At 42.9% G+C, this 20932-nt stretch overlaps 1 protein-coding gene across 1 annotated transcript in view; it reads right to left on the minus strand.

Moving 5' to 3' along the window:
* Positions 1–806: 806 nt before the first annotated feature.
* The window catches only part of LOC121864099 (tyrosine-protein kinase Dnt-like), a 201377-nt gene continuing 181251 nt past the window's right edge, over positions 807–20932 (minus strand). Inside the window, exons 5-11 of the mRNA XM_042363003.1 lie at positions 8229–8484; positions 7810–7993; positions 7055–7421; positions 6008–6294; positions 5027–5161; positions 4482–4641; positions 807–3937 (exon numbers count right to left, since the gene is read on the minus strand). Of these exons, the coding sequence (XP_042218937.1) occupies positions 3689–3937; positions 4482–4641; positions 5027–5161; positions 6008–6294; positions 7055–7421; positions 7810–7993; positions 8229–8484 (1638 nt within the window). The 3' untranslated portion in view covers positions 807–3688. The remainder of the gene's footprint in view (positions 3938–4481; positions 4642–5026; positions 5162–6007; positions 6295–7054; positions 7422–7809; positions 7994–8228; positions 8485–20932) is intronic.

Below are 20932 nucleotides of genomic sequence, written 5' to 3' on the forward strand. Positions count from 1 at the left end.
GTGGTGCTGTGTAGTGTTGTGTGGAGCTGTGTAGTGTTGTGTTGTGTTGTGTTGTGTAGTGTTGTGTTGTGCTTTGGTGTTGCGTGTTGTGGTGCTGTGTAGTGCTGTATGGTGCTGTGTAGTGTTGTGTGGTGCTGTGTGGTGCTGTGTGGTGTTGTATTGTGTGTTGTTGTATGGTGCTGTATGTATGGTGCTGTGTGGTGTTGTATGGTGCTGTGTAGTGGTGTGTGGTGCTGTATGGTGCTTTGTTGTGTTGTGTAATGTTGTGTGGTGTTGTGTGGTGCGGTGGTGTTGTGTGTTCTTGTGTGGTGCTGTATGGTGCTGTGTAGTGTTGTGTGGTGCTGTATGGTGCTGTGTATTGTGTTGTGTGGTGCTGTGGTGTTGTGTGTTCTTGTGTGGTGCTGTATGATGATGTGTGAGTGTGTATGGTGCTGTGTATTGTGTTGTGTGGTGCTGTGGTGTTGCGTGTTGTTGTGTGGTGCTGTATGGTGCTGTGTGGTGTTGTGTGGTGCTGTGTAGTGTTGTATGGTGCTGTGTAGTGTTGTGTGGTGCTGTATGGTGCTGTGTATTGTGTTGTGTGGTGCTGTGGTGTTGTGTGATATTCTGTGGTGTTCAGGATAGATTTTACGAATTCGATCATTAGTATTTTCTCTCGTTACTACCTTTACTTTTATCCTAATTCTAAGCTAACCTAAGCTAACCTAACCTAAGCTAACCTAACCTAAGCTAACCTAACTTAACCTAACCGCAGTAACAACCATAGTCTTAAGGGAATATTGAACCATACAAGGGAAGGAAGTACAACATAAGTGTAGCATCATTTTATTCTTCTCTGACTCACATAAACTATACAAATATAATTATATACAATCAATGTACAATAATACACATATATATATACACATACAGGAGCAAACACCCTTTCCATTATACGCCGCTCTGGGCCCTCAAGGTTGTTAGTCAGGCCCAGGGTTCGAATCTTGGTACCGAGAGGTGGATTTACCTGTGTACATTATTGTTGTTTGTACCTGTGAGACAACATGCTTACCGGACGATCCAGATCAGTCTTACAAAATTTATGTTGGATTGGACAAAATTTATGTTGGATTGGACAAAATTTATGTTGGATTGGACAAAAAGACGTATACTGTACTTCATCTTTGGTTTGATATAGCTACCCTGACCTAACCACAGATAACATAATGGTGTACTGGACTAGTTTGGTTAGGTTCAAGATAACATTACTTCCTTTAGTACATAAAAGAAGTACATTTCCCCCATGGTAGTTTCATTTTAGGGGTGACTGATGCAATATTTTTTTTTTTAGTATTGTAACATTTAAAAATAATTATAAACAAAAATATATTGAACACCATTTACATCAACATATGATAATAATACCAGCGGCAGTGTTGGTATTAGAGGGTTAACTAGATGCTAAATGTTGAGTGTATGTATGTTTGTAATATCAAAATATTGAGTTACAAGTTTATTCACAACGAACATCAACTAAAAAAAAAAAGACACCACTGCAAATAAAAATTAATAATCCAATCAAGTTTCACGAATAATAATAATAATAATAATAATAATGACAATAATAATAAAAATAAAAATAATGACTATAATAATAATAATAATAATAATTCTAGTATATACATGGGCCTTTGCACCAGTTTGTTCCTAACGTAGGATACAAACATCGTACCAGAAATATCACAACAATATCCTGCAACACACAGGAAGGAGAATACAAAAACTCACTTATCAACCCTAGGAAGCTTGTCTTTAACACATCAAAAGAACATTAACGGTGAGGGAAAAATAGCGACATTGTTCCTTCTACCATAGCTAAGAGGTCTGTCACCCCGAGCTGTTTAGTGACGAGAATAAACCTTAACTGCACTACCGTCAAGGGATAGAGGGTCGCTGTTTTTCACTCTTTCTCTGTGTTAAATAGCAGAAAGAGGAGGAGGGCACGAGGGACACGATATGGGAGGGGGAAGTGTTAGCCAAGAAGCTGCACTGTACAAATGTGACCAGAACTTACAACATACAAAAGCTAAATGACTAGTGAACAGTTTCGAGAGATGTAATAATGGTGAAGTACACAACCTGTTATGTATGTATGTATGTAGTGTACGTCTAATATTACATTTCTAAGTGTACGTGAAAATACAAAATTATGACTATGAACACACATGGTTGAGTGGCAATGCTCTCGCTGGAAGGTTTAAAAAGAGAGGACTTTTCAAAACTATTTTGTCAATTTTTTTTTATACTTAATTTTATTCCGGAATCATTGACATATATTTCCGAGTTAAAGTTTGAGAGTTCTTAGTAATATTTTCTGTGTATATATCAAAAAGTAATCTTCCCTTCTGCCCACCACTGATAAATTCTACTCCTATTAAAAAAAAAAGTAACATTTATCTTATATGTAAAAGTTTTCGTGTAAATTCATTCTTAAATCAACACCAAGTTATTCCCCAACAACACAAATATAAAAGTAAGTCTTAGTATTGTTGTTCACCTGACGTCACCATTGTTTGTATGTGATATAAACGGGCGGCTGCCTGTCTTGGTATTTCCTCGTCGATTAAACAAAATATTCCAATAAACTTTTGCAGTACACATACAAAAAAAATTAGGAACTTAGTATCAGAGTTTGTAATTTTTTCATTAATATTGACTTTTATATTAAAAAAAACTAATGCAAAACACGAGATCCTATCATTTAATTAAAATATTATCAATAATTTAAGTGGTTGAAATTTACAGGTGATGGTAACGGGAGACACCAAGTACCGCTGTCGCTGCCTCTGAGCTGAACGTCCTCTTGGCTGGCTGGTGCTGTGGGTTCCCGGGGGAGTGAGAGCATGACGTTTTCTACCAGCCTTGTGTTCCGTTTCGTTATGGTGTGAATTTTACTGTTTTTTGGCCATTAGTCAGAGAATTTAAAGAGTTTGAGCATTTTGTTATACAGTGTTTGTTGGGGGGGATTTTTGACGAATTTTCTATACAGTTAGAGAGTAAATCTATTTATCCTGGTTTCTCTTATTCTGTATCGCTAAACTTACTGTCCAACTGATGTCTTGATTCAGGTTCTTTAAGTTTCATAACAATTGCACTTTTTCACTTTAAGTCTGTTCTTTGCCCTTTCTTGACTTTTAAAATTTATCACAATTCAATTTCCATTTTTTCTACGTGCATATCTGGTTTTTTACGTATACCTGTAAGAACACCTGAAGAACTTGTCAATAATTAGCATGACACGACATTAATGACTTGTTTCAACACTGTGAATGGGATCGTGTATTTTTTTTCTGTTTAAAGGTTTCAATCCCATAAATATGGATATCACGTCTGTGTTATACTGTATTACGAACTTGAGTTTTTCCTGATTCTTTTAATTCCACCTTTCTTTACCTATCAGCTGCGTCACATATAAACACAACCATGGTCCGTTTTACTTCTCTCTCTTCTTAACTTCCAGAATATTATCTTTACTCTTCTTCTTCCCATCTTCATTCCTTCCTTCTCTCTTCTTGCCTTCTTCACCTTTTCCATCCCTCTTCTTCCCATCTTCATTCTTCGCATCCTTCTTCTTCGTCTTGGACTTCTTAGCACCAGTGGAGTTAGCTGACGCACCTCCTCCTCCTCCACCACCACCACCGGCCTCCATGTATCAGATAAAACTGTTGAGCTGTTGATGGAAGGCGGCGAGGTAGTCAAGGATAAGCTTAGCGTGTGGTCGGTCGTGAGGATGGATGGCCCAGCAGAACGCCATCACTTTATACAGGTCGTCGGGGCAATTCAAGGGCTGAGCCAGTCTGTAGCCGTCCCTCAAGTACTCCCCCATCTCACACGCCGCCACCTCCACGTAGGGCTGCTGCGCTAAGGTCGTTAACTCCCACAGGAGGACGCCGTAGGACCACTGCAAGAAGGAGAAATGGTAGTGAAGTTAAGTACTACAAGGGAAGTGGATGGTAGTGTCGTATGTGTGTGTGTGTTACGTATGTGTGTGTGTTACGTATGTGTGTGTGTTACGTATGTGTGTATGTATTATTTACCCGGTGATACATAATCCTCCTTGACTTACAACAAGAGATGCTACTCTGTTTTTCCTCCCCAGAAAATAGTGTTCGTGTCACTTCATCACCTTCTGGTAATGTCCCAACCCTGACCACAAGTACCGAAGCCAGACTTGACTTATTGGGCCTCCCTGCTACATATTGTCATCAAACCCTCACTCTCTGAACACTCTTACCAGACCCTCTTCCCACACTCACAATGTTACCAAACCCTCTTCCCACACTCACAATGTTACCAGACCCTCTTCCCACACTCACAATGTTACCAGACCCTCTTCTCACACTCACAATGTTACCAGACCCTCTTCTCACACTCACAATGTTACCAGACTCTCTTCCCACACTCACAATGTTACCAGACCCTCCTCTCTGACCCACTAGACTCACCACGTCACTGGCGGTGGACACAACTCTGTCGGTGATCGCCTCGTAAGACAACCACTTGATGGGTCTGGCCAACTCGGCTCCGACAGACTCATAATCTGTCGGGAAGAGGTCTCGGGAAAGCGCTGCGTCCGTAATGCGTAGCTGCAGCTTCTCGCTCACCCTGTCGGGAGGAGAGAGGAGGGAATAAGACCAGAACATAATAATTTAGAGGAATATAAAATTTACTTACGATTTGGGGAATTAACACTTAATGACCCTATCTCATTATTATTACGTTGTATTTTGTGGTTAATTTACAGAATCCTGGATCAAATTAGGTAAAGAAAAGAAAATAGTTCAATGAAGGGTTGAGAGGTAAATAACTAGGGTTTGTCGATTAATTCTATATTACGGGGCATATTATACAACATTTATAGGGTTTTAGGGGTATAATTAGAGTCTGGGATAAATTAGATTATTGTTTTGAGTAAATTATAGGAATATGTCATGAAGAAGAAGAAACAACAGTAAGGACCAACATAACACAAGACCATCAGTTTACTCACACACAGTTCCTGGCAGCGAGGTCACCGTGCAGGACGTTAGCGGTGTGGAGGAAGGAGAGACCGTGGGCTGCCTGTACCGCCAGTTCCACCAACTCTGCCGCCCTCAGGTGCCCGCCTCGGTGTTCTTGCAGGTACCTGGCGAAGGGAGGAACCAACCCGAGTAAGGACATGAGTTTGTGATGCGTCTTTAGCCTGTAGGTTGTGTGTTAGATTAAGTAAGGTTAGGTTAAGTTAATTTAGGTGAAGATGGAAGGTTAGGTTTGGTTGCAAGATTAGGTTTGTTAGGTTAGGTTGCAAGGTTAGGCTAGATTAGGTTAGGTTAAGTTGAGCTTGGTTAGATTAGGTTAAATTGAGCTAGGTAACATTAGGTTAAATTACATTACCATTGTTTAATGCCATCTTCCTTATCGTTATATAACTATAAAATGCTAGACTTTATTTTTCTAGTGTTATTTAATATTGTTTCAAAATACTGGTATTCTTGTTTGTAATTTTTCATATATATATATAATTTTTGAGGTGGGAGGGGCTTATTTTCAGTGATATAAGTTTTACGTAAATTTACAGTAAATAATTTTTTCGGGTCAGTTTTGTGGGTTAATTATGCACCAGACGATTAAATTACCAGTTTGTTACGAGAGAAAGACATTACATTAATAAACACAGTAATTAAATACTCGCTAGTCACTTGTTTTTTAATACTACTGTTGGTAGTCCTTCTACCACTTTCTCTACTATTACTGCAGGTCACATGGGCCCCAGTCCTAATAGGCCCCAAGTTAGAACTAGGATTATCCCCTTCTTCCCCTATCGAATTAGGACTACTACTACTGCTTTTTTATTAATGTGGCCTCCATAGCTGAGTTAGTTAAGCCGCAGATCTATGCCCAGTGACTATTGCCTCATAATTAATATCTGCGACTATTACTACTTCAACTACTACCATCACCACTACTACTAAAGTGTTCCCCAAATACTCACTGTTTAAGATTGTGGTACCCATGGAAGGGGTAGATGAGGAACGGTGAGGAGTTATCAGCGAAGGATATGCCGACCATGGTGAGGACATTCCTGTGATAGAGATTGAAGAGGTGAGTTCCTTCCCGGTAGAGGGCGACCACTTCATCGTGTGGGGCGCCCTCCGTCACCGTCTTGATAAGCACCTGTTGGTCTTGTTCCGGCCGGTCACGCTGGATCCATCCACGGAACACCCGCCCGAAGGAGCCCTCGTGAGCTACGGCGGTAAGACGCACCCGCTGACGCTCCACCTGCCGAAGACGCAGAAGTAGGTGGTGAAGGAGATGAGGTATGAAGTAGTGAAGGTTGAGTGGGATGTTATGATGATGTAGAAGGGAAGTGAGATAAATGAGGACTTAACCATCGTCTTCAAGAGCCAAAACCTTCGTCCTTAGGGAATTAAATCATCATAATAATGCTAAGGAAATGCAACAGCGGATGATAGAATCCTTCCCACCACCAAGTCTCGTGATGCAAAAAGTTTACATTTGAAAGTTGGGGATTTTTTTTATTTTGGGGGAGAAATCTTGAAAACTTTGCCCTATACAGCTTTCATGAACTCCCTGTGAAAATATCTCCTCCCTGACTATCTCATAAATGTCATGAAGTTTACAAATGATGGCCAGGGAGAGAAACGAGAGAATTTTAACAAGACAGATCGACTTAATTTTAACCCTGAGGCAAGAGTTGGATTCCTTATAAGTAATGTGTAACTTCAAGAGGTAAAAAAATCTAAATGAAATTGTATTCTTTTGCTAATTTGTTTAGGTAATTATTCTCGTTTCATATTGTAATCTCTTCGTAAAGTTAAGAGTGCCAGGGAGGGAGGAAGGAGGAGGGAGGGGAGAGGGTGGGGAGAGGGGGGGGAGAGGAGGGGGAGGGGAGAGAGAGAGGAGGGGGAGAAGGGGAGGCGGAAGGGGGACAGAGCCACAAAGCCACCATAAATCTTATAATAACTTCTGAGTCTTCTTAAAACTCCGAGACTTTCCTGTGAGAGACAAAACACCTCACCTCCATTTGCCTAAACCTTTCTTGGAGCTCAGCGGCCGAGGGGTCGACAATCACCTCCGAGCGACTGAGTGAACTTGACGACTGGCATGTGTCTCTGCTGCCGCTGTCTCTGCTTAAATCACACACCTCCCTGCTGCCGCTCTCTCTGCTACAGGGTGTGAGGGAGGCCGTTGTGGATACATGGTTGTGGGCGTGGGCGGGAGTCAGAGGCGTGAGGGGTGTGATGGGGGTAGTAAGCTTCCGAAGAGAGGCGTAGGAGTTGATGGTGACGGAGGATGGTAAGGTGTAGGTGTTGTTGTTAGGTGTGGCGGCCCTCAGTAGCGTCGAGTTGGTCATGGGTCGAGCCTTCACTCCCAGGTCGTTAATGCTGCCAGATAAAGAGATAATTTAGTACTTGTTCTGGGCCAAAATGTAAGGTAGGGTGCACAATAAACTAGCCGCTAGATATAGAGTAAGTGATGGTGTGGCTCACTAATGGTTCCTCTGCCGTGTTTATTCAGCTCACTTGGTTATTTGTGTTTACATTCCAAACGGTAAACTCCGCCGCAGTTATGAACTTAACACAGATTAAACTTTCCCGGTGTTGTAAGCTAAAATTAACTCATCCTAACTCAGCCTAACCTAACGTAACCCAACCTAAACTAACGAAACTTAACCTCATCTAAGCTAACCTAAATTAAATTAACCTAACTTAACCTAACTAAACCTAACCTAAGACCAGAGATGTTTACTGTGTTGTGAGAGTGTCGACCTACCCGAGGATCCTGGGGTCTCTGTCCCTCTTGAGCCTCCTCCTCCTGATGTAGGCGACGATGATGATGATGGTGACGACGAGGGTGAGTCCCGCCAGGGCCGGCACCACGTAGTACACAACAGGCAGGGCGTCCCCTCTCTCACCCAGCGGGCCCAGGTGTGGCGCGTACATCTCAGCTGACTGACCTAGTGCACAGGTAAGGGGAGATCACTCATGTGTTATTCATTCTTTAACCATTTAGGGAGTTAGGTAGAATAAATCCCTAAGGGCTACTTTGCTCTCTAAAGGATTCATGTAACTATTTCTTATATCAATTAATACAAATACTGTATATACATTAGTTCTGACTGAAATATACACGGGCAGAATAAAAGGCCGGCGACTGACTGCTGGTGTAACAAGTTCTGTATGATGGTTTACCTTCAAAACAGATCTTGCGACGCTTGAAGTACAGGACGGTGGGAGGCTGTCGAGGTCTGGGTGACGTCACGTTGATGTTGAAGATAACGTCCACCTCGGCGCTGGCCAGACCCGTGCAGGGCAAGTCCAGCCTGAAGGTGGCGGGCGCTGTGGGCACGGTGCCCGTCAGCGACACGTTGACTGATGGCATGGCCAGCGGAGACGGCGATCCAACCACCTCTGTCTCGTTCATCCAGATAGCCATATTGTACAGCACCTGCACGGGGGAGGAGGAGGAGACGCGGTTGGTCATCACAGAGGAAACTGATGGACACCAGTGTTACATAAGGTACGCAAATTAAGTACTATTTACAGGAGCCAAGATGACAAAGGAAAAAATATACATATCAAAGGTAATTAAAGGTGTGTTTATATGTGTAACACCAACGAGAAATAAAGTCAGGTGAAAAGTGGGATTTTATAAAGCAGACACACACACACACACACACACACACACAGACACACACACACAGACACACACACACACACACACACACACACACACACACACACACACACAGACGCATCTGCTCAGCAGCAGCCACGTCAACTGTTATGTTGGCCCATACCAACTCCTCCCTGAACCTCCTCCCACCGGAATAACAAGTTCTCGCCAGAAGTTACTATTTCATTTGGGAAAGGAATGGAACCAGTGTTGAATAGTGGTGAACAGTGCTTAAGTCAGTGAAAAACAACTCGGCAGTTGAGTCTGAGCCAAGCTAACCTTCACACAGTGAGGCCGAGGTACCCAGTGATAATTCCCCTGAGACTCCACGATAGGGAGGCCTGGGACCACACCTCACCCACTTGAGTGAAGTCCTGTGACAACAGATCACGTGGTCTCCCATGATGCACGACACCACGTAATGAATGAGTTGCTACAGAATCATGTGAAGTCTCTCACACCATCTGTGAGGGAATTACTACACCACTGATGCCCTCGCATCCATCTGTAGAGGAATTACTACACCACGTGATGCCTCATACCATCACTGAGGGAATTACTACACCACATGATGCCCCTCATAAACCCATCTGTGAGGAACATACCACATCAGCCCTCATACACCATCTGTGAGGGAATTACTATTAGTCTCACATCAGGCCCTCATAACACCATCTGTAGGAATTACTACACCAGTGATGCCCTCATAACACCATCTGTGAGGGAATTACTACACCACATGAGGCCCCCATACACCATCTGTGAGATGCCCCTCATAACACCATCTGTGAGGGAAGTACTACGCCATGTGATGCCCCTCATAACACCATCTGTGAGGGATTTACTACACCACATCAGGCCCCTCATACACCATCTGTGAGGGAATTACTACACCACATCAGGCCCCTCATAACACCATCTGTGAGGGAATTACTACACCACATCAGGCCCCTCATAACACCATCTGTGAGGGAATTACTACACCACATCAGGCCCCTCATAACACCATCTGTGAGGGAAATACTACACCACATCAGGCCCCTCAACACCATCTGTGAGGGAATTACTACATCATCAGGCCCCTCATACACCATCTGTGAGGGAACTACTACATCATCAAGCCCCTCGTAACACCATCTGTGAGGGAGCCCCTCATAACACCACCTGTGAGGGAACCAGTACTCCACGTGATGCCCCTCATAACGCCATTTGTGAGGGAGTTACTACACTACGTGTCTGCTGTTCAACACCTCAGCTTACATGATCTACGTGTGTAAACATTAATCTGTATGTTCACTGTATATGTTCCTTCACCTTTCTCTAATTAAGGCTTTTGTTAAACCACCAATGTATGTAATAAGTCATTTATGTCCAATGTATATTTTCAGCCTTCGGGCTGCAAACTTTTTCAATAAACCGTTAATTATTATTATTATTATTATTATTATTACACACACACACACACACACACACACACACACACACACACACACACACACACACACACACAGACACACACACACACAGACAAACACACACACACACACACACACAATAGTCCTCAGGTGAGTAACAATTATTTGACAAGCGACGGCCGTTTATGCAAAATACACCGACAACCGGATAATACACGGCCGATTAAAGATATGAAATTGCGTCAATCTGAGCAGGTTTTGGTGGGGAAGAGAGGCTGATGTTGTGTAGTGTGGCTGGCTGCAAGGCGGGTACCCGTTAGTGTGAGATACGAGTCGGATATAGGTGGACGATAATGTGGATAGTGGTGTGGTGGTAGTGTGGTGGTGGTGGTAGTGGTGATAGTGGTAGCGGTGGTGGTGATAGTGATGGTGGTGAGGGTGGTAATATTGGTGGTGTGGTAGTAGTGGTGATGGTGGTGGTGTGGTAGTGGTGGTGTGATAGTGATGATGATGATAGTGGTAGTGATACTAGATGTTGGAGAAGTAGTAGTGGTGGTGACAGTAGTAGTAGTGGTGATAATAGTAGTAATACCATTTGATAGTGTTACTAATCCTATTCTCGATCTTGTTATCATCATATAATAATTTGTATCTTCTTTCTCTCACGTTAATAAATATAAAAAAATAAAATAAAATATGAAAATTATAAAAACAAACAATTTAAGAACGAAACAGATTAAAGCGGTAAAAACTCTCAATAGAATTATCAAGAAAAATTAAATAATTCTTCCTCCTTCCCTCCCTCTCTCTCCCTCCCTCCTTCCTTCTCTCTCTCCGTCCCTCATCCCCCGTCACGCCCTCACTAACCCATTATCACACTTTAAAACACTAAACCCACACACACACCTTATTTCCTTTTCTCTCTTGTTCCTCAATTTACCCTCATCATCCCCTGCTCTTTAATCTTCCCCCTTCCTCTTCTTTCTCTTACACTGTCCTCTTTCCTTTATTTTTATTCTGTTCTCCACCCTTCCCCTTATCTACCCCTTTCTTGCCCTTCCCTCTCCTCCCCTTTACCCTCTAACTTCCTCCTCCTCTCCTATACCCTAACCCCCTCCTTCCTCCTCTCCCTCTCACCGCCTCCCTCCCCCCTCCCCCGAGGCGACGTGTGACTGACAGCCGCGACTAACAGCCACTGTTGCATAATTAGCGTGTAATAACCAGACCTCCGCGTCATGCGTAAACTGCTCGTTAGGTCGTAAGGGTGAGGGAGGTGGTGGGGGAGGGAGGGATGAGGGAAGAGATAAGGGGTGGAGGAGAGGTAAGGAGGGAGGGGAGGGAGGGATGAGGGAAGAGATAAGGGGTGGAGAAGGCGGGGAAGGAGGGAGGAGGGGAGGGGAGGGAAAGGGAAGAAGGGAAGAGGGAAGGGCGGAGAGGAGGGAAGAGAGAGAGGAAGGTAAGAGGGGGAAGAGACGGATGGAAGGTAATGGTAGAGGGGAGAAAAGGTAGTGCGTGGAGGGAGGTAAGACGGGAGGAAGGGGGAGGGAGGGGCGGATGGGAGGGGGGCTGAAGGGAGGAAAGGGAAGAAGGTAATGCGTGGAGGGAGGGAGAAGGGAAGGAGGATGAAGGAAAAAGGAGAAGATGGGAGCTTTGAAATTTTATGATGAGAGAGAGAGAGAGAGAGAGAGAGGAGAGAGAGAGAGGATCAAACCTTGGTGTCGTGTATATAAAACCAACATCGCCTCTGACAGCTGAAGCCTGAGGAAGCGCTGGGGTGGGGTGGGGGGGTGGGGTGGGGGGGGCAGAGGTTGAAGGTGTGTCTGTACTCACCAATATTGGAAACCGATATATTCACTTTAGTGTTATGTGAAGGAGAAAAAAAATCCTTTATTTTTTACCAACTAATATATTTATTTTTAAGTCATCCTTGTCTCTTTTCATTTAATTTGTGTTTTATAGAATCAGAAGACATTATACAGGTAAGATGTAGTTAATTAGTTCATACACCTTGTTTTACACCTGAGTAAGAGAAAAAGGATATTTTTTTCCATATTCATTCCGTAAAAACAAATAAACTCAGTGCTTACAGGACCTAACCTAACCTAACCAAAGCTAATCTCACTTAACCAATGGGATTTAGGTCCTTTTGGGGTTAGGTTAGGTTAGGTTAGGTTTCGTTATAGTAAAAAAAAAAAAACTACGTCACCAGGTAGAGACAGACCCAGTGAGGAGGGTGGTGGGGCCGCCCTGAGGAGTGGAACATCATCGCCTCACCTGTTCATCATATATTGTCTAGTTTCTTATTACAGGTGAGGGAAGGAAGTGAGCGATTACCTGTGGTCGAGAGGTCGGGTCAGCCACGAGTGAACCCCACACACACACACACACACACGTACACACAGCCACATACACACACACACACACACACACACACACACACACACACACACACCATCAATGAAGACCCTAATATGTTAACTTTAGAGCATCATCGAACACACACATTATACACCAGGATAATTACCTCCCTGGGGGCTACAGGTGTTATTTTCATCATTAAGTACTACCTGTAATTACGGTCAGGTAGGTGGCCGGCGGGAGGCTGTCTCGTGCGGCTCACAGGTTAAATGAGCCAGTGGTAATAGCCTCTAAACGAGTCTAAAGTGAGTCTAAACGTTACTTACCCTAACTACTGGGATTGGGGGGGGACCGGTCCTAATATGTTCCATCCCTAAAAGCTATATTAGGTTGGGGCCCATTAGTACTTGAGGGCCCATTAGAACTTGGGGGCCCATTAGAACTTGGGAGGCCATATGACCTCTAACCTCTGGTGAATCAGGGCATAAGAGGCTATTACGCTTATTATTTTATCCCAAAATACTCGAACTAGTGAATGTCTGTGTATGATAATTAGACAGACAGACAGACAGACACAGATAGATAGATAGATAGATAGATAGATAGATAGATAGATAGATAGATAGATGTTTTTGCAAGAGAGGTAAGACTTCAGAAGAGTTCCATCATCTTATTAATAAAATGACAACAAACTTACCATAAACAAAATTGTTAAGAATTCTTTGAAAAGTCGGTAAAAAAAAATGAACGAAAAAATATTAAGTTACGAAAGATAAGCAAAAACTAACGAAGTAAACATGAGTGTCCTTAACTTATACCACAACTTAAGCCGAGTTTTCATTTTCCTTCGACTTCTTTTTTTTTTGACACAGTTTTTTCCAGACTCCTCAAAGAAGTTCTCACTAGCTTATCTTACCGTAAGTTTGTTGTCAATTTATTAAGATACTGACATTGTGTGTGTGTGTGTGTGTGTGTGTGTGTGTGTGTGTGTGTGTGTGTGTGTGTGTGTATGTAGTATCAAACTCGACTCCTTTCACTAAGGAGGCGACTGCTTATCGTCAAATAATAATAATAATAATAATAACAATAATAATAATAATAATAACAATAATAATAATAATGATAATAATAATAATAACAATAATAATAATAATAATAACAATAATAATAATAATCAAAATCGCAACAACAATAAGAACAACAAAATAAAAGCAACAATAACAACAGTAATAACAACAACAATAATAATAATAACAGTAAAAAGCAACAACAGCAATGATAAAAAAAAATAATAACTACAAAAAAATAAATAAATAATAACAACAACAACAGAATATCTTTTTTCTCTCTCTCTAATATTCCACTAAACACTTCAAATACAACTCCATCCTGAACCTTATACCTTCCTAATTAACACTAAAAAAATTCTTTCACACCACACAAACTCAAGAACCTTATTACTACTTACTAAAAAAAATATTCCATCATTTTTTTTTTCCACTTGAAATCCTTCCCTCCGTCACGACACACCAAAGGTAACTTTTTTTTTCCACCATACCTCAGCTCCTACTCATTATTACACACTAACACGCAGCCTTGGTCGTAAAGCAGTGAGAGTGAAGAGGATGGGTGTTTTGGGCTTGAGAATAGGAAGAGAGAGAGAGAGAGAGAGAGAGAGAGAGAGAGAGAGAGAGAGAGAGAGAGAGAGAGAGAGAGAGAGAGAGAGAGAGAGAGAGAGAGAGAGAGAGAGAGAGAGAGAGAGAGAGAGAGAGAGATTAATTCCCAGACTCACTGCTTAACAAAAATTAACCTAACCTATCCTAACCTACCCCTACCTCTAACCTAACCTAACCAAACTCATCCCTACCCTAACCTAACCTACTTCTAACCTAACCTAACCAAACTCATCCCTAACCTAACCTAACCCTACCTCTACCTCTAACCTAACCTAACCAAACTCATCCCTACCTTAACCTAACCTACCCCTACCTCTAACCTAACCTAACCTAATCCTAACCTAAACCAATACGAAAATTTAAAGGGTTCGGTTCATTGACGGGTTCAGTTATTCATTTGGCCCAGCCCTAAAAACACAACAACAACAACAACAACAACAACAAAGATAATAATAACAACAAGAGGAAGAAAGAAAAATAAACAAACAAACAAAGATAAATAAAAATATTAATAAACAGAACAACAAGAAAAGAAAGAAAGAAAGAAAGAAAGAAGGAAAGAAAGAAACAAAGAAAAATTAAGACCAACAACACGAAAAAAAATACTGATTTATGCAAAGTAGTACTAGTAGTAGTAGTAGTAGTAGCGGTGGCGGTGGTGGTAGTAGTGGTGGTAGTGGTGGTGGTGGTAGCGGCAGCGGTGGCGGTGGTAGTGGTAGTAGTGGTAGTGGTAGTGGTGGTGGTGGTAGTAGTAGTGGTGGTAGTGGTAGTGTGGTGGTGGTAGTAGTGGTGGTGTGGTGGTGGTAGTAGCGGTAGCGGTGGTGGTAGGTAGTAGTAGAAAGAGTGGTAGTGATAGTGGGTGGTAGTAGTGGTGGTAGTGGTAGTGGTGGTGGTGGTGGTAGTAGTGGTGGTGGTGGTGGTAGTGGTGGTGGTGGTAGTGGTGGTGGTGGTAGTAGTAGTGGTAGTGGTGGTGGTAGTAGTAGTGGTGGTAGTGGTAGTGGTGGTGGTAGTGGTGGTGGTGGTGGATGGCGTGTGTTTGAACCATTATTATGAAGCCTTTGGGGTCGGGGAAATTACTACACCACGACAGAGCTGGAGCGAACACGTCACCGATGGATGGTTTGTTTACATCGATTTTCAATTTCAACTCACTCGTCATTAATGGTCGCTGATGAGTCGAGTTGATGGCGAGTGCATAGAAAATATTGGTGTTTATCTATCAATCTATCTATCTATCTATCTATCTATCTATCTATCTATCTATCTATCTATCTATCTATCTATCTATCTATCTATGTCTGTCTGTCTGTCTATTTGTCACCACATTTTTTGTCTGCCTGTTTATCTCTCTCTCTCTCTCTCTCTCTCTCTCTCTCTCTCTCTCTCTCTCTCTCTCTCTCTCCTTGTATAACCTTCCCCCCTCATTACTATCACTTTCTCCTCTCCTTATTTATCTCTCCCTCGCTTCTCTCTCCCCCATTCCTCCTCTCCCTCACCTCCTTCATCACCATTATATATCATACTTTATTATATCTCCCTATATTCTCTTCCATTATTTTATATTATCAATTTTCTCTCATCCTCGTTTTTCAATATTAATTTATAAGTGATATTGCGTGTTAATTTTTTTTCCACGCATGGTGTTATTATTATTATTATTATTATTATTATTATTATTATTATTATTATTATTAGTAGTAGTAGTAGTAGTAGTAGTAGTAGTAGTAGTAGTAGTAGTAGTAGTAGTAGTAGGAGTAGTAGTAGAAGTAGTGTTGTTGTTATTATTATTATTATTATTATTATTATTATTATTATTATAATTTTAGCTTTAATACAGATATCTCTCTCTCTCTCTCTCTCTCTCTCTCTCTCTCTCTCTCTCTCTCTCCCCTTAGTATCACTTCCCCCTCGCCCCTCACCCCCCACCCCCTCTCTCCCGGCTGCCACACTGGACAGGCTGGTTGGTGATGTGGTAGGCCGTTGTGGTGAATAATTAAGCAATCATCACCAAATTGGTTGGCCCGTCAGGGGTACCCAAGCCTGATGTTACATATGGGTGGATGGCGTGCCGACACTGGGCGGATGTGGGTAGGGGAAGTGGGTGGGAGGGTGGGTAGGAGGGAAATGGGCATGAGGAGTAGGAAGGGGAGTGGCAGGGGAGTGGGCATGAGGAGTAGTAAGCGGGAGAATGGGCAGGACGGAAGTGGTCGGAGGAGTGGGCATATTATTATTATCAACATCATCACCGCCAATAAAAGAGAAAAGAGAGAGAAGAAAGCTTGGTAAGACACCTCTTCAGCCACAGTAATGGACCCAAGACGTAATCATGTAAGAGAAGGTTATTAATACGACCACGGTGCGTTACTCTAGGTCAGATGAGAAGAAGAAGAAGAAGAAGAAGAAGAAGAAGAAGAAGAAGAAGGGGGGTAGGAGGAAGACGAGGTATGAATAAGATGGTGAGGGCGGGTATGTCTCTGTTACAGTGTTTAATAGAGATGGATACAAAAGAAACTGCTGAGGCGAGGTAGTGTGTTTATCTGTACCTTGGCGTTGGGTAATATTGACTCAGGAACACTCCACCCTGCTGGGACAACCTCACTCCTTTCCTTCCTCCTACACGCTCCAGAACAACTTTCCTCCCTCCCACTCCCTCCTACACACTCCAGAACAACTATCCTCCCTCCCACTCACTCCTACACACTCCAGAACAACTATCCTCCCTCCCACTCCCCCCTACACGCTCCAGAACAACTATCCTCCCTCCCACTCCCCCCTACACGCTCCAGAACAACTATCCTCCCTCCTACACCTTTCCCAGCAATCATGCAGTAAGCCCGTGATGGAGATGACCTTTCTGAGACTGGTAACTACTGGATGCTGGGCACAACGTTCTTCACCTGTGTATGGATCCATTAAAAAAAAGTCCTCAAGAAATATTGAATTCTTCATCAAAATTTAAGAAAGAAAAGAAAGAAATAGAACTAATCTCATTTTTTAATAGAACAATTGAAGACTAAAAAAACTATGAATAACAGCAAATTCTCCAAAAAGTAAAAAATAAATAAAGACGAAATGAAAAAATAATACACACCACAAGACTAGAAATACACATACAATAAACCAAAAATACAGTACACACACACACACACACACACACACACACACACACACACACAGAAAGCTTACGCACAGCATACAAAATATACACAAAGGAAAAACGACACAAAATATATACCAATGTCTCCCGAGAGAGAATATACGTTAAATATACCCACAAAAAGCATATTTCAAGACACCAGATATTTTATGACTATACCGTAAAGTGTTGTTTAAACTATTCATATGGGCGACAGGAAGGAGAGAGCTATTGTGTGTGGGCTCAATTGTGGTTTTTATACTATGTTAAGCGGAAGTTGTTGACAAGAAGTGAGGCGATAATTTGCAGTTGTTTTGGGAGAGAGAGAGAGAGAGAGAGAGAGAGAGAGAGAGAGAGAGAGAGAATAATGTAGAAAAGGGAAGTGAATAATGAAGACAGAAAAAGGGTGAACACAAAGGGAAAATGAAAGCGAGGAAGGAAGAAAGGAAGAAGGGAGGGAGGTAATGAAGGTCAAGGGCTGAGGAAAATGAGTAAGAAGGAAGGGAGGAAGGAAGGATAAGAAATGAAAAGGAGGAAAACGAGTAAAAATGAAGGAAGGAAGGGTAAGAAATAACAACGAGTAAGAATGAAGGAAGGAAGGAAGGAAGGCGGGAGGGAGGTAATGAATGGCAAGAAAGAAGTTAGAGAAGTAGGAAGGAAGAAGGAAGGAAGGAGGGAGGTAATGAATGACAAGAAGGAAGATAAAGAGGAGGATGAGGAAGAGGAGAAGAAAGGCGGTGTGCAGGAACCGGTAGTAATCTGTATGGTAATAATGAGTCTCTCCTTCTGAGTGTATGTTATGCTCCTGTCGGCTCTTCTGCTGTTGAGTTCTTCACTGATCGTCTGTTTGCGTGTTGGTATAGTGGAAACAATACCACCTAACTCTACCACGTCTTAATATTTACACATTATAGATTTAAATTGATGATGAACTGTTTCCAAAATATAAGATCCGGGTTTTGTATGTGTGTAAAGATTATTATAAACACACACACACGTACACACACACACACACACACACACACACACACACACACACACACACACACACACACACACACACACACACGTACACATCTTCTAAGGTGGTGCATTTAACTTACAATAAGACACAGTTTAACACCCAAGAAACACAAAACCTCCAAAGCCTCTTATTGTTACCTAAATGTTACCTAAATGTTACCTTAATGTTACCTTTAAACTACCTTAATGTTACTTTTATGTTACCTTTTTGTTACTTAAATCTTAGTTGAAAGTTTAAGATATTTTGAATTTCATCTTGTGTTTAATTTTCCTTTTTACCTCAACGCCTTCCTCAGTGGGGGGGTGAGGAGGAAGGAGAGGGAGGAGGGAGGAGGAGGTGGGAGGGAAGGGTGGGAGGGAAGGGTGGGAGGGAAGGGTGGGAGGGAAGGGTGGGAGGGAAGAGTGGGAGGGAAGTGGGATGGTGAGATGGAGAAAGAGGGCTGTGGGATACAAGGTGGGAGGGAGGGTGGATAGGTAGGTGGGAAGGAGAAAGGTCGGATGGTGAGAGGTGGGGAGGGGAGGTAGGATGGCGAGGGGGAGAAAGAGGGAGGAGAGAAGGAGGATGGCAAGGGCAGGAGGGAAGAAAGGAGATAGGAAGGAGGGAGTAAAGGAGAGAAGGACGGAATGATAGAAGTAAAATTGTGAGTTATTCTTTTGTCCTCTCAGTATAAAACAGCAACAGTTAAGAGTACTTTCTCCCTCCAGGTAGTGTCTCCAGGTAGTGTCTCCAGGTAGTGTCTCCAGGTAGTGTCTCCTAGTGTTATCATCTCCAGCACAACACCTCTTTTCAACATCCCTCTCTTAACCCCCCCCCCCCTCCCCTCTCCTGCCTTGGTAGATGCTCCTCGCCGTTTACACCGTCAGCCACGTCAGGAGGTGTTGCTAGTGTAGTGTCGACAAAACTTACAGGAAATTCTTCACCTCCCTCACGGTCGAGTCATCAATATATTAAGAACACCATGAAGTAATACCTTTGTGTGTGTGTGTGTGTGTGTGTGTGTGTGTGTGTGTGTGTGTGTGTGTGTGTGTGTGTGTGTGTTTCCGTAAAGTTGTGAGCGAGACCGTGTTTGTCGAAGATGTTTTTAGACGTCTGGTAAATAAAACTTTAAAGTTCCTGAATTTCAGTAACATTCTGCCCAAGTACATTGACAATCTTCCCAGTCAATTGAATATAAAACATTTTAAAAGGGTGAAGGGAAGGCCCTCAACTTTCCCCACAGGAACTCAAACGTCTCCTTCGAACAAATTATGCAGGGTACTTCACACCCCCGTCAATCTACCGCAATAAAGCCATTACCATCAACAGTGACAATGGGCTCCAGTACCGCTATACATGTTGGCGCCAGAGGGCATCCCAGGGCTGGCGGCTCGCGTGTCAGATAAGAACACCAAGGGAGTGATGACGGCGGTGTGGCAGATTACGTCACTGATTATTATAATTATTATTTGTGAACCTCCCCACCTTACCGGTCTAACCAGATTTATCCTATGTAATCTAACCTAATGGAATTCTGGTTTAATGAGGTTTAATTGTTAGTTGATTTTATATCAAGCACAAACAAAATCTCTCTCACCTTCATATGTTAAAAAAAAAAATCCACTTATCCCAAATGTCCAACAAGTTTCGTCAGTTTTAGTTACAGGTTGCTGACGTAATTACAGTGTTGTGGTTGGAGATGGCCGTGTTGTAGGCCACTTCGGGAGCTCCACTATCACTGGTGTCCGCTACAAGTGCTGTAATAAACACAACCATAAAGGCCACAACACCGTCCTCGCTCGCTGTACCCCAGGGGCTGGTGTTAGTACAGGAAGCATCGACAAAATTACACGGGAAATTCCACACCTCCTTCAGGCAACAGTTATGAGCTGAAGGGAAAGAGAGAATGTTGCAGTACAATAGCCCATGGTGTGTCGCCCCCTCCTCCTCCTCTTCCCCCTCCACCTTCGCCTCCTCTTCCACCTCCATCCTTTCCTTCTCCTCCTCATCCCCCCCCCTCATGCTCGTATCCTTCTTCTCCTCGCCCCTACTTCCTCCCTCTACCCCTTCTCTTCCTCCCACTCTTCCCTCATGCTCCTCCTCCTTCTCCACATCCCCTACCTCCCTCCCTCCCTCCTCCTCCACATCCCCTCCCTGTTCATCCTCCTCCCTCACCCCCACCAGGCAGGTAATTCCAGGTGACTGCTTGTCTTGCTGGGGTGGGAGGAGAAGCGTGCTCAGGGTGTTCAAGGTTCTCTCCCTCTCCTCCCTCGTGCTCTTCTCTCTCCCTCTCCTCCCTCGTCATATTTCCTCCTCACGTCACCTCCTCACGTCACCTCCTCACGTCACCTCCCTCCACCTCTGTGTGTGTGTGTGTGTCTAGTGACCAGTTTATAACACACTTAAGTAATCATGTTATTTATAATTATTTTGGTGGTTGAGTTGTCGAATATATGTCTGTCTGTCTGTCTGTTTGTCTGTCTGTCTGTCTGTCTATTTAAACAACTGTCCGTCTGTCTGTCTGTTTATAATCACCCTCTCTACCTGTTTAACGGGTTGAGTCCTTGCCTTCAAACCTTAAGGTCACGTCAAAGGTCAAGACAAGACCCTGCTGTACCTTTAGTCAATGTAAAGA

Source organism: Homarus americanus, unplaced genomic scaffold, assembly GCF_018991925.1.
Source record: "Homarus americanus isolate GMGI-L3 unplaced genomic scaffold, GMGI_Hamer_2.0 scaffold15216, whole genome shotgun sequence".
NCBI classification, from domain to species: domain Eukaryota; kingdom Metazoa; phylum Arthropoda; class Malacostraca; order Decapoda; family Nephropidae; genus Homarus; species Homarus americanus.